Below are 14,529 nucleotides of genomic sequence, written 5' to 3'. Positions count from 1 at the left end.
AACATCACTGGTATCTTCCTTGCTGCCCGCAGGGCAATTTCCCCCGCAAAAGGGGTCGGCACAGGGCGGTGAGGGGTCAGCACACATGGCAATGATGTCAATGCCATGCGTGCGCCAGCCCAGGCGCAAATCACGGGGCGCAGCGCTACCGGCACAATGCCCCCCCCAAATCTCCGGGACAATTTCCCCGGAGGTGCTGTCGACCCCTTCCCCCGGGCGATAACCTTGTTGCACCCTATTAATATCCCCATCTCCCCGGAAGCACTAATAGGGCTATTGGAAAAGGGCAATTTTGCCCCCACAAGGCCTTAACCAATCGGGATCTCCCCGCCCCCAGCTACACTATGCAAGCACTAATTTTGTATGCATTGTAGTTCCTTGCAAATATCTTTAAAGCGCAACTCTCCAGAAAAAATTACCGCAGTTCCAACGAGTTCCAAGGCAAACTGAAAAAAAAAGACTTTTTTAAAAAAAGTCTAAATTGCAAAACGACGTTTGGCATATTGTTTGCACTGACAACCCTAAGCACCAACACCGAATAACCTCTAATAACGCCTCATCACAAACCCCAACGCGCGCGCGCGTACGCGTTGCGTTGTCAAGTTATTGGAACAGCATCGACGTTGCCGGGCTGCCGCGTTGCCATTAGTTACGCCCATGTACTTTTTGCCTGCCAGGCGGCAATGGTCGGCCATCACGGTGCAAAGCCAACGGGGAAGCAAGCAGTTGGCCACCTGCGGGGCCGGTTGTCGGGCTGCTCCGGGACCATGGGCGATTGCAACGACGAACAGGATCAGATCCGGCTGAAATCTCTGAAATACGAGGGGACCTTCAGCGTGCCGCCGGAGGACAAGGTGAGGGCTTTAACTTGACTGTAAGCGGGAGCAGTGACCGGAGCGCTACTCGCGCCCGTTTAACCGGAAGTCGGTGGAACAGGCGACCGTTGGCCGTGCAGCGGACGTTCCATGACGGTTATAAAAGAATGACCTGCGTTGATATGGCGCCTGTCACCGCCACCGGACGTCCCAAAGCGCCTTACAGCCAATGAAAGTACTTTTTTTTTCATGTGTTGTAATGCCGGAAACGTGGCAGCCGATTTGCGCACAGCAAGTCCTCACAAAGCAACATCATCCTGTATTTATATAGCGCCTTTAAAGTAGTAAGTTGTCCCAAGGCACTTCACAGGAGTGTCACTGAACCACATAAGGAGAAACTATGGGCGGATGAGCAAAAGCTTGGTCAAAGACAGAGGTTTTAAGGAGCGTCTTAAAGGAAGAAAGAGAGGCGGAGAGGTTTAGGCAGGGAGTTCCAGAGCTTGGGGCCAATGTTTGAGCGATTATAAATCAGGGATGCTCAAGAGGGCATTAGGGGACAATGTGATAATGACCAGATAATGTTTTTTTGTTGATGCACATTGGGTGACCACTTTGCAGAACACCTCCGTTCAGTCTGCAAGTGTGACCCTGAGCTTCTGGTCACCTGTCACCTTAATTCACCACTCCAACCTCGGCTCCTGGAGTGGGACTTGAAGCCCATCTTCTGACTCCGAGGTGAGAGTGCTCCCCACTGAGCCACAGCTGACGCTACTGCACAGGTCTAAATCCGGGACACCGAGTCAGATGCTGCTGCAATCACTCTGCATCCGTGGGGGGAGAGCAGAGGAGTTAACCTTCTGGTGCGGACTGACAGCACAAGCCTTTGCTTTGCCTGAGAGGATATGGGAGCCCCACACTGGGCATCGAGGGGGAAATGGAAGCCCAACCAAGAATCTAGGTTTAGGCTCCGATGCCCATGGGGCACAGACTGGAGAGTAGGGAGAATGGTCTATGGCAATCACATGACTGCTAACAATGGTCATGTGCTTGTCACAAACCACTCGAATAATGAATACATGATGCACACAGAGCAATTTCACCTCAATCTTTCAGTTAATCAGGTGGCCAGTAGGGGAATCTTCATTGAATATGAATTGAATTGTCATAAGAAAGGTTGAGCAGGTAGGGGCTATACTCCTTGGAGTTTAGAAGAATGAGAGGTGATCTTATTGAAACATGATTCTGAGGGTGCTTGACAGGGTAGATGCAGAGATGATGTTTCCCTTCATGAGGGCATCTAGAACTAGGGGACATAAATTTCAGAATAAGGGGTCGCCCATTTAAAACAGAAATGAGAAGGAATTTCTTCTCTGAAGATCATGAATCTTTGGAATTCTTTACCCCACAGAGCTATGGAGGCTGGGTCTTTGAATATATTTAAGGTGGAGGTAGACGGATTTTTGAATGATAAGGGAGTCAAGCGTTATGGGGAGCGGGTGGGGAAGTGGAGTTGAGGCCAGGATCAGATCGGCCATGATATTGAGCTGGCTTGAGTGGCCAAATGCTCCTGCTCCTATTTCTTATGTTCTTATGAATGTTTTAGGTAATAACATGCATTGAAAATGAATCGGCAGGTATTGTATGTTCTTCGCTGGGTGAAAGTTCACCCAATGTTCTGCACCTCTGGAGAATAAATAATGGCCCTAATTTTGCGGTCGGTACGACTGTACTCTGAGTGCGCCGTCATACCGGCTTTAAAATTGACCGCAAATTCGGGCATGCGCTAAATCCCGAACTTGTGATCTGTCACGTTCCGACTGTACATTTCACCTTTTCATTCAAATGAACCTGCTGGCGATAAGTTTGGCCACCTATTGCATATTAATTACTCTGAAAACCTTTGGTGCAAACAATGTAAGGGTAGAACACCAGCAGCAGGTCGGGGCCATAAACGGCGAGCGGTCCCTGGACAGCATGGTGGCATACCACTTCAGGGAGCAGCGCAAGCTGGTGCAAGAGGACGATGGCAGTGAAGAGGGCGACTGGATTGGAATTCACTAAGGTCCAGCTTGGTGATTGGAGCATGGGCAGGTACAGCAGGAGCGGCAAGGTTGGGGCGAAGGAGCGGCGAGTGATCGTGGAGCGATGTGATCGGGGCCCAGGAGAGGCGTGGACCCAGGGGCAGCATAGGCCAGCCCACACAACGATTATGTGTGCGCACTAGATCCGTGCAGCAGAGCAGGCCTCCAGTCGCCCTGGTTAACCCTTGCCACTGGATAAAGGCCTAGCTCTGTCAAGCCCATGTGGTGGCTGATGTGCAACGGTCACCACGAGTTTAAAAAAAAATTCCATGCACAGGCATCTTCCACACCTTCAATTAGAGTTCAGGACTCGAATATCGGGTCCTTCATTGAAACATCTGTGAACCCATGTGGAAGCAAGTCATCCTCGTTCGAGGAACCGCCTATGATGTGGTGGGGGTGAGAAAATTGTATGAATGTTGAGCCACCGTCTTTGCTGCCCAAAAGCCTTTTGTAGTTTTGGTTTAATTATTTCCCAACTTCTATTTAGATAGGATTCAGTTCACTTTCATGATTTGCTCATGTTATCAGTCATTTAAACTCTCGATTTTAGATTATTTAAATTAATCAAAAGTTAGTCTAATAGAGGAGAAACAAATTTGATAAGACCATAAGACCGTAATTATAGGTTTATGTTGACATGACCCAGAATTAAAGGGTCAAAATTAATTCAGCTGCATGCTTTGTATAAAAAGCATCCTAATCAAGTTTTATGGTTTTAAGGACATTTTCACTTAAAAGTATTTCAAGACTTTTCAGTATTTGATTGAATGATTGAATTCTATTAATGTTTAAATCTTGGTTTCTGTATTAAATACTATTGCAATGATACAGGTTGAACGTCCAGAGTTCTGAAATTCAGAATGTTCCGGAATCCGGAATCGGGCTGATCCATGGCGGTGTCACCCGGAAACCGGAAAATGTTCCGAAATTCAGACTCCTCCACCTCGGCCCCCCGCATCAGCCGCCCGACCTCCCCCCCCCCTCCCCGGCCTCGGCCAGACCTCCTTCCTTCCCCCCCTCCCCCGGCCTCCTCTCGGCCCCGGCCTGAACGCCGGCTCAAGTCCGACCTCCGGCCCCAATCTCCCCTTTTCCTCCCCCCATCCCCCTTACCTCGGCCAGCCGCCCCCCTGCCCTGCCCGACTCACCCCTGCCTTGCCCAACGCCCCCCCCATCCCCCACCGACCTACCTCGGTCCAGGCAAAGACGTCCTGAAACGGCCTCGGTCCCGAGGTTTCTGGATTTCAGACATCACACTCTTGTAATTTATTAATAAAATAGCATTTGTGGCTATTAAATTATTAAAAATGAGTTGTGGGTAAATCAGCAATCTCCTCTGTTTTCTGATTGGCTAAGAGTCAAGAAGTGAAAGGAACAGTGCCCCACGTGATCCGAGGTTCGCATACGCACAAAGGCGCGTCCCTGGGGTCCGTGGGGCACCACGTTGCACACAACTCTGCAGCATTTGAAAGCAACTTCTCGAAGGGGATCCGCACGAGGTAAGTGCGGATTTCGTTCCGATCTCGGCGGCGTCCACCTTAGCTACACTGCCAACCGTGAATTTAAGACCAATTTCTTGGTGTACAGTCTGTTAGAACAGGCATACTGAATATAATATGACTTTTTAAAATTCATTCACTGGATGTGAACATCGCTGGCAAGACCAGCATTTATTGCCCATGAGAAGGTTGTGGTGAGCCACCGCCTTGAACCGCTGCAGTCCGTGTGGTGAAGGTACTCCCACAGTGCTGTTAGGGAGTTCCAGGATTTTGATCCAGCAACACTGAAAAAACGGCGATATATTTCTACGTCAGGATGGTGTGTAACTTGGAGGTGGTGGTGGTCCCATACGCCTGCTGCCCTTGTCCTTCTAGGTGGTACAGGACGCGAGTTTTTAAGGTATTTTATTCTAGATTTATATCATTTGAATTGATTAAGAAGAGAAAAAAATATATGGATTTGAAATAAAGTATACTATTTATTCCTGAATGGATTAAATAGTTGGAGATTGTATACACTGTTATTTCTAATACTTAGTTAAATATGATCAGTAACTAGCCAGAGGGAGGATCTGTTGAGGTTTGTTCGACATTGAGTTTGTGTGGTACTCTAGCCTGACAGGCTACAATACCACCCTGAGCAGGTTGTTCAGTTCACAGTAGTGTGCTACATGCTGCATAATTTAGCAATCATGCGGGGAACTGCGGGACCACCTGGGAAGTGAATGGAGGAGACTGGGAGGAAGAAGAGGAAACGAGGGAGGAGGAGCTTCCAGATGAACCCATGGCACCCACCCACCCGCCTCCCAACACCACAGCGGAGGGCACAGTATGCCACTGCAAAATTGTTATGTCAGCAGCTCATAAATGGATGCTTTGCTTTGCTTTGCAGGCTCGAAGGGCTGAATGGCCTACTCCTGCACCTATTTTCTATGTGGAGAGCTGCGTTTTGGGACCCTGATGACTGTTGCCCCAAAAGTTTGACACTGTACAAGAGTGCTTAAATTCAATTCAAACATTTATGTAAACATGTAAAAAATATACAACAATTTTAAAACTTATAACTAACAACTTTAATCACAACTTGAATAAACTTTTAAAAATCAAACTTCAATTATTAAATGAACAAGTACAACAAAAGATCCATTACTGTCCTTGACCATGACCTCAACCTTGACTGCGTGCTACACCACCCTTGGACTATTTCTCCCCCCCCCCTTTCTTACTCCCGCCCTTCCCTTTCCCACTGCCCCCTGAGACCGGACCTCCCCGTGGTGGTACCAAGCCGGCGTGCAGCATCGCACCCCAAGTGCTGTTGCTTTCATTGGAGATCGGACTTTGCAGGTGCAATAAATGGGGCCTCGGGAGAAGCTCGTGATCTGGAAGGCATGGCTTCAGGGCTAGAAGATATTGGCAGCTCCCCATCCTCGGGTGCTGTTGACCCGACTACTATGGCACAGGGGGGATTGCGCGCTATGTCCTGATCCTGTCGATTGCCGCATGACTTCGATGGCATTGGCAGTCCGCTCCATTGCGGTGATCAGACTCGACATATCCTCCGACTGCCGCTCTGATAGAGCCGCAATGTTTGTGGCTATCGGAGCCATGGCCTTGAGCAGCTCTCGAACTATGTCGACACTGGCCTGTGACAGGCGCACCATGTCCTGGTACACTCCTGTCTGTCATGCAGCAACTGACCTTTTCTGCACCAACCTCCATCGCTTAGGCAAAGGCACTGCAACACTGGGGGTGCGTTGCTGCACAGCCCCGTAGAATCAGAGGCGCCATGGGGGAACCCCCTGAATACAGCCTCGGTGGTGGCCCACATGGAACTGGTGTATTCTCCTCCGTCTCCACCGCCACCTACTGGCTCCAGGATCAGCGGCTCCTCCTCTTCATCTTCATCATCTCTGCCAGTGGTGAAGTCGGGAGAGGGATGGGTAACGAAAGAGATGGAGGCAGTAGGTCTGTTGTCTGGTCTCTCTGTGGAGATGTGGTCTGAATCGTCCGAATCTGGAAGTACAAAACAATTAAAAATGCTTGGCACCAGGGGAGGGGTCAGGATTACATGAGTACATAATACAGTGACTTATCGCAGTCTTACTTAAATGTCCACCACTGCTGTATTACATATCGCAGACAGACAATACATATATGCATTGCGTTACATGCCCCTAACATTGCAGTACATCACATGAGGCCAACATTACATGAGGCCATCATTACAGTTACATTACATGACATGACAGGACCACAACATGGACCGGGGATTGTATTAAACTGACCATTCTGTGTGGGTGTGTCAGCTCCAATACTGGTGTTGGCACGGTTGCTATCCCCGGCCAGGGACAGGGCACGGATCTTTATTTCTGTCAATGGTTCTTGGATTGTGGGTCCACCTCCCCCCTCGTTCCCCCCCCCGGCCCATACGCCACTCGGCTGCTATTGCAGACGTCTTCTGCAGAGAGTGAAGTAAATGAAAGTCAATACATTTAACATCAGACAGACCAGGTCATACACACACACGCATTAAAACACTGTGTTGATCCTCTCGTCCTTGCCTGAAAGCACGAATACATCGCCGTAACCTTAAGATAAATAACATCATCCATGTGACACTGAACCTACATTTACATGGCACATGGTGGGTGCATAAATAAAATCATTACTTACTTTTGCTACCCTCATCAGGTCGTTCCACCTCTTATGGCACCTTCCCCCAGTGCGTACCATAGTACTTGTGGAGGACACAGTCTTCCCAATCTCGTCCATATCCTGTTGTACTCCTTTGGGGAGGGTTTCCATGACCACCCTTCGTTAGCTCGGAGTACCTCTCTGTAATATTCTCGAAGGGCAGGTAACTCCGTCTCGTCGAAGGTGGACACTCTCAACCTCCCATCCTTTTCAATGTTCCTGCCCTTCGACTTAAAAAAAAAAACATTTTCATTATATTTACGTTATGATTTTTGCTTTGTAAAATATGTCTTACTATTGTTCAAACCGTATAATTATTTGTTATGAATATCTTTTAACTCTGCAATGTATTTTTAAACCAACTGACCCTTGATGAGCTTGCTGCTCCTTCTCATTTTCTCTCCCTCGACTTCAACTCTCTGTGCATGCGCGGGTGACCCCTGACCCCCGAAATTGCGGTTAAAAAGCTTCTGTGAAAAAAACGGAAGAAAAAAAAATTGCGCATGCGCAGCTCAGTGCCACACCATCCATCGAAAAGGAAGTCAATCTGGATCGACTCCAATGTTACCTACTGTCCGCTGCAGACCTTTCGCATACCGCCGAAAAAAAATTGACCAAAATTGCGCTCTTCGGTCTTGGTGGTATGCCAGCAGTTTGAAATGACGCACCGCTGGCATACCGCCGATAAATGGGCGGACCTTATGCAATGACCGATTTCGGGTCCTATATGTTTGTGGGGCAGGGGAGGTACAGCTTTGACATAGCAGGGGAAGTGCATCTGTTTGTTTCTAGCAATAACAGTTGTGCTGACTTGTGGATCCAGGAATAGGCCCAGCAGTCAGGTCTCAAGGCATCTCATTATTTGTCATAGTTTTGTGACATTCTGGATCCCTGTCCAGAATAGTTGGATCTGGGGCAGGAACAAAAAATGTACAGAAGCATGCAAGTCTGGTTGTATCCTTTCCAGCATTGAACTCACAGGGAGAAGTGGACTTCGTGAACCTTAAGCATTATATTCAGTATCCAAGTTAGGACACCTACATTTTTGCAGTAAGGTGCAGTTATGATAGTTTAATCACAAATTTTCTTCCATTATTCTTCTTGTTTAGAGCCCTAGGTTTCACCCTTAGACTTTTTGGGAAGTATTTCAGTGTGAAAATGAGAGCAAGGACATAGCAGTGATATGTTTATGCATGTCTTTTGGCTTGAGGATGTCTGAGGAGGACAGTTATCACTGTGGCTTGTGGAGTATCATTGGCTTCTGGAGGAACTGAGCGATTTGAGGTACCTGAGCAACTCCCGCTTCATGTGCTTGAATTTGTCTGTTATCTGCTGGAAGGATCTTTTAAGATGGAAGAAGTTACTTATAGCCATAATACAAATTCCCTGGACTGAAACTCATTTGTGTGAAATGGATTGTTTATGTTTTTACTTTGCAGCTGGGAAGAGGCAGAAGTGTGAAAGAATTTGTAAAGTTAAATCGTATCGGTGAAGGAACCTATGGCATTGTGTGTAAGTCCAGTTTAATAAACTTTTATATTTGTGTTAGAGGATGGTTTTTATGTGTGATTTAGATGTTCTATCTTTTCAAAATCAACTAGATTCTTGAAATGTTCATAAATCTATTAAGCATATAGTACAAACAATCTTATTTAAACATACACTTAAAAGATAGTACTTACAACCACACCTGATGGACTCGTGCTTTACAGTTCTGAGCTCAGTATTTCAGGCTGATCATTCTGTTAATCAAAATACCCATTTTAGTTGGGACACTTTTTATACATTTCTCTCACCCTGACTCTGTGAATTCACACATTTATGCATTATATGATTATACCAAAGGTTAAATTAAGAGGAGCATCTAATTAGACTTGTACTTTTATAATAAATTGGCTTCTTTACTAACGAGTTAATTTTCCATTGGGATAACAAGATCAGTATAACTCACTTTATAACTCACTTTGTTATCTTATCAATGATTTAACTCTTGTACATGAAATTGATATTGTGTGTGTGTGTATGTATGTATATATATTTATCACACACACATACAGAAATATACATTAAATAAAATATACATACATATAAAATTTCCTATCGATACTCATTCAGGCAACCTGTCTTGGTTCCTGTGGCAATGGCAGCAACCAGACCGTGCTTACTAAGGAATTCCAGAATTATATGCCTTTTCTTAATTAAACTATAAGGAGACACTGGGTTGTCCCAGTGTCATCAAACAGAAAAAAAAAAATAACAAAAGTGCCCCCTGTTTATAGGGGCTCATCAGATAAAGAACTTAAGCAAAAACAAAGGAAACCTAAATTAAATTATCTGCACTATCCACCAGTTCCTGTGGTGCCCACCGGTCGCTGAAGGCCTCTCTCATGCCTTATAAAATCAAACGGATTTCCGTTTTCAATTTCAAAAGCCTCCATGACCTCATAGAATCATAAAATGGTTACATTCAGCCCGTTGAGCAAGAGTGCTTCAGCTAGTCCCTTTCCCCGTAGCCCTGCAATTTATTATCTTTCAGGTGTTATCCAACTCCCCTTTGAAAGCAGTGATTAAGTCTGCCTCCATCACCCTTTCGGGCAGTACATTTCAGATCCTAACCACTCGCTGTGTAAATTTATTTTTCATGTCAGTTTTGGTTCTTTTGCCAATCACCTTAAATCTGTGTCCTCTGGTTCTCGACGCCTTCTTTTAATGGGAACAGTTTCTCTCTATCTATTCTGCCCAGACCCCTCATGATCTTGAATACTTCTGTCAAATTGCCTTTCAATCTTCTCTGCTGTAAGCAGAACAACCCCAGCTTCTCTAGTCTATCCCAAGTATCTGAAGTCCCTCATCCCTGGAATCATTCTCGTAAATCTTTTCAGTACCCTCTTTAAGGTCTTCACATCCTTCCTAAAATGCGGTGCCCAGAATTGGACACAATACTCCAGTTGAGGCCGAACCAGTATTTTATACAAGTTCATCATCATTTCCACACTTTTGTACTCTATACCTCTATTCATGAAGCCCAGGATCCTGTAAGCTTTTTAAAACTTCTTTCTCAACCTGCCCTGCCACCTTCAATGATGTGTGCACATATATCCCTAGGTCTCTCTGTTCATGCACCCCCTTTAGGATTGTACCCTTTAGTTTATATTTCCTCTCCTCATTCTTTCTACCAAAATGTATCACGTCACACTTTTTTGCGTTAAATTTCATCTGCCACGTCTCCGCCAATTCTACCAGCCTGTCTCTGTCCTCTTGAAGTCTATCACTATCCTCCTTGCTGTTCACTATACTTTCAAGTTTTGTGTCATCTTCACATTTTGAAATTGTGCCCTGTGCACCCATATCCAAGTCATTAATATATATCAAGAAAAGCAGTGGTCCTAGTACCGACCCTTGGGGAACACTACTGTATATCTTCCTCCAGTCCGAAAAACAACCGTTCACCACTACTCTCTCTTTTCTGTCACTTAGCCAATTTCATTTCCATACTGCCATTATCCCTTTTATTCCATGGGCTTCAACTTTGCTGGCAAGCATATTATGTGGCACTTTGTCGAATGCCTTTTGGAAATCCATGTACACCACCTCGGCTGCTTTGCCCTCATCAAGTCTCTCTGTTACCTCATCAAAAAACTTGATCAAGTTGGTTAAACACGATTTGCCTTTAACACATCTGTGCTGGCTTTCCTTAATTAATCCACACCTATCCAAGTGACAATTTTGTCCCTGATCACTGTTTCTAAAAGCTTCCCCACGACTAAGGTTAAACTGCCTGGCCTGTAGTTGCTGGGTTTATCTTTACACCCTTTTGTGAACAATGGTGTAACATTTGCAATTTTCCAGTCCTCTGGCACCACCCCTGTATCTATGTAGGATTGGAATATTATTACCAGTACCTCCGCGATTTCTGCCCTCGATTCGCTTAGCACCTGAGGATGCATCCCATCTGCTCCTGGTGATGTATCTACTTTAAGTACAGCCAGCCTTTCTAATACGTCTTCTTTATCAATTTTTATCCTATCAAGTGTCACCACTACCTCCTCCTTCACTATGTCTATGGCAGCATCCTCTTCCTTGGCGAAGACAAATGCAAAGTACTCATTAAGTACCTCAGTCATACCCTTTGCCTCCATGCATAGGTCTCCTTTTTGGTCCCTAATCGGCCTCACCCCTCGTCTTACTACCCTTTTACTGTTTATATGCCTGTAGAAGACTTTTGGATTACCTTTTATGCTGGCTCTCTCTCTTTGAGGCAGTCCCTCGGAGTCTAGGATGACTTGCTTCCACACTAATATGAGTTCTAAGATCCCTGACGTTCCAGGTCCCGAACTTCATTCTAGAGGGTGGAAGATGCCTGTGCGGGAATTCTTTTAATTTGGGGTGGCCGTTGCACACCAGCTACCACCAATCTATTCACATACCCTCTCTTTGCCCCTCTTATTTTCTTTTTACTTCTTCTCCTCTGACCTTTCTATATATAGCTTTATTCTCGGATGTATTTGCAACCCGACATCTGAGGTAAGTGCTTTTTTTCTGCTTCATCATATTCTCTATTTGTTTCATCATCCAGGGAGCCCTGACTTTAGTTGCGCTGCCTTTCCCCCTAGTGGGAATATACCTCAACTCTACCTGAACTATTTCCTCTTTAAAGGCAGCTCATTGTTCCATTACAGTTTTGTCTGCCAATCTTTGATTCCAGTTTACCTCGGCCAGATCAGTTCTCATCTCACTCTTCATTACTTTTATAATCTCTTCCAGTCCTATGTCGCTGTGTGCACCTTCTGTCCCCCGACACTAGCCGACTTCTCCTTCCTCATTCCCTCCACTTGACCATTAGTGGATGCTTCTTAAGCCGCCTTTCCTCTGCCACCCGGAACCCATTCCCTCAGCATCTCCACTTTACTAGCTCCTAACGTGCCTTCAAGAATCTCTTTAAGACTCTCTTTCTTCACTGTGTTTTTGCCCCCGCCTGATCCTCTTCCATTCTCTCCCACTCACCCTACCTCCGTACCAGATGTCCACTGCCATGCAAAGCATTTTGAGATGTCTCTTTTATATGTAATGAGCACTACAGAAACATTTGTTTGTTGTTGAGTTCCTCAAGTCTGGCTCCGATGAAACTCTGAATACCAGCCTTTTTTAATTCAACTATGATAATTTGACCTTATTGTGTTGATCTTGGATAAGTTGCAAGGTAGTAGTTTCTACATTAACTGTTCATTTTGCTTTAGATCGAGCCCATGATACAAAAAGTGATGAAATTGTTGCCCTTAAGAAGGTTCGAATGGATAAAGAGAGGGATGGTAAGTCAGGAATATCAAAATTAAAACCAATGGCTTGTTTAACTTGCTGCAACTAACTGAATTCACTTTTTTAAAACTTGCTAGACCGTTTAACAATAATGTCTGAAATTGATTGCATACTGAGTGTATTTTTTAAACCACTATTACTTTGGTCTTATTTGATGAGCTTATTTTGCCAGTTACTCCAGTTATTGATAAAAGAAAAATAAGAAAGACTTGCGCATTTCATGAACTCCGGACTTCCCAAAGTTCTTTACACATACTTTTTGATGTGATGGAAACACGGCAGCCAATTTACACACAGCAAGCTCCCACAACAGCAATGTGATAATGATAATCTGTTTTAGTGATGTTGATTGAGGGATAAATATTGGCCAGGACACTGGGGTTAACTCCCCTGCTCCTCTTTGAAAGATTGCCACACAGTGTCAGCTGTGGCTTAGTGGTTAGCACTCTCGCCTCTGAGTCAGAAGGTTGTGGGTTCAGGAACTTGCAGCACAAAAATCTAGGCTGACAGTGCAGTACTGAGGGAGTGCTGCACTGTTGGAGGTGCTGTCTTTTGGATGAACATAAAAGATCCCATGGCACTAGTTCAACAATCAGCATACAAAAAAACAGATTATCTGATCATTATCACATTGCTGGTTGTGGGAGCTTGCTTGTGCGCAAATTGGCTGCCGCATTTCCCGCATTACAACAGTGACTACACTCCAAAAGTACTTCATTGGCTGCAAAATGCTTTGAGACGTCCGGTGGTCGTGAAAGGCACTATATAATTCCAATTCTTTCTTTATGGGATTTTTTACGTCCACCTGAGAGCAGATGGGGGCCTTGTGGTGTCAGACTAGACTTTTGTGCTCCAGTCTCTGGAGTGGGGCTTGAACCCCACAGCCTTCTGACCCGCTGAGCCACGGCTGACACAATGCTCCTATTGGTGTCACAATGCAATTGGTTCTTTTCAATGAGAAACTAATTGTGGGGGTGGGGGTAAAGGGTTACAGTAGTGAACCAATTTGTTTATGGAAATGATCGATAGGTTGTTGTAACGCCTGGGTCAATGTCCCAGTTGATGTCCTTTACATGATAACTTGTAGCCTAAAATGGCAGTCACTATTATTATCCTACTAAGCATTAGTTTTATCACTAATTATGTGTGTTCACTCATCATCATTGAACACGATGCTTACTGGCATCACTCTGCAAACTGGATTGCTAATGTGGATTAAAACATAATGAAAACAATGTATTAACATAGGAGTTTCCAAGCTTTTTCTCTTTGTGGGCCTTATATGTGTGTGACATGGAACCTTGGAGACTACATATCAAATTTGAATCAGTTTTCAACAATCTCAAGTTGTTGATATTAACAAATCTTAATTTCTGATTTGTCCACCAATTACGCAACAACACTAAAAACAGCTCCTTCCAAGCCTCCAGGTCCACTCATGTAGGGAGAAACAGAAAATAAGTATAAACACAAATAGAACTGGGTACAATGAAATTAAAAAAAAAGAAAGACTTGCATTTATATAGTGCCTTTCACGAACTCCGGATCTCCCAAAGTGCTTTACAACCAACGAAGTACTTTTTGAAGTGTTGTCACTGTTGGAATGTAATGTTGTAATGTAAGTATAAGCACCAATAGAAATGGATACAATAAAATTGCATCAGCTGCACATACAAGTTTCTATGTTTCTTTTCTTCATTTGCAGGAATCCCTATCAGTAGTTTGAGAGAGATTAATCTGCTCCTTAAACTGCGGCACCCTAATATTGTGGAGTTAAAAGAAGTAGTGGTAGGAAATCACTTGGACAGGTTAGTGATTTGAATCATAACACAAACATGTCGTCTTTTCATCTGCAACCAGTAAGATTTAAACTAACCAGAAGTTTGTATGATTATTGTTGATATGTGACTACCATTATTCTTTTTTAATTAAAAGTTTACACTCAGTGAAGCTTAATTTATTTCCTGCCACATCAAATGCATCATTCCTGGTTTGTGCTGATGTTACTCCAGTGCAGTACTGAGAGAGTACTCCATTATCAGAAGTGCCCTGGTTTCAAAGTAAGGCCTCATCTAACTGGATGTTAAAAATCTAGGCCTCTGTAAAAGATTTGAAATACTCTTT

General features: G+C 44.7%; 1 protein-coding gene across 4 annotated transcripts in view; it reads left to right on the top strand.

Moving 5' to 3' along the window:
• Positions 1–677: 677 nt before the first annotated feature.
• cdk10 (cyclin dependent kinase 10) overlaps positions 678–14,529 on the top strand; it is a 37,990-nt gene continuing 24,138 nt past the window's right edge. For 2 of the 4 annotated variants that reach the window (XM_070898225.1, XM_070898224.1), the window contains exons 1-4: positions 678–854; positions 8,529–8,601; positions 12,327–12,398; positions 14,111–14,213. In XM_070898225.1, the coding sequence (XP_070754326.1) occupies positions 684–854; positions 8,529–8,601; positions 12,327–12,398; positions 14,111–14,213 (419 nt within the window). In that variant the 5' untranslated portion in view covers positions 678–683. Of the gene's footprint in view, positions 855–1,076; positions 1,160–1,803; positions 1,998–8,528; positions 8,602–12,326; positions 12,399–14,110; positions 14,214–14,529 lie in introns of those variants that run through there. The other 2 variants (XM_070898227.1, XM_070898226.1) reach the window with 2 other exon arrangements.

The sequence above is a fragment of the Pristiophorus japonicus genome, chromosome 13 (genome assembly GCF_044704955.1).
Source record: "Pristiophorus japonicus isolate sPriJap1 chromosome 13, sPriJap1.hap1, whole genome shotgun sequence".
Lineage (NCBI taxonomy): Eukaryota > Metazoa > Chordata > Chondrichthyes > Pristiophoridae > Pristiophorus > Pristiophorus japonicus.
The sequence above is the reverse complement of the archived record's forward strand: the minus strand, read 5'-3'. Positions and strand labels throughout refer to the sequence as shown.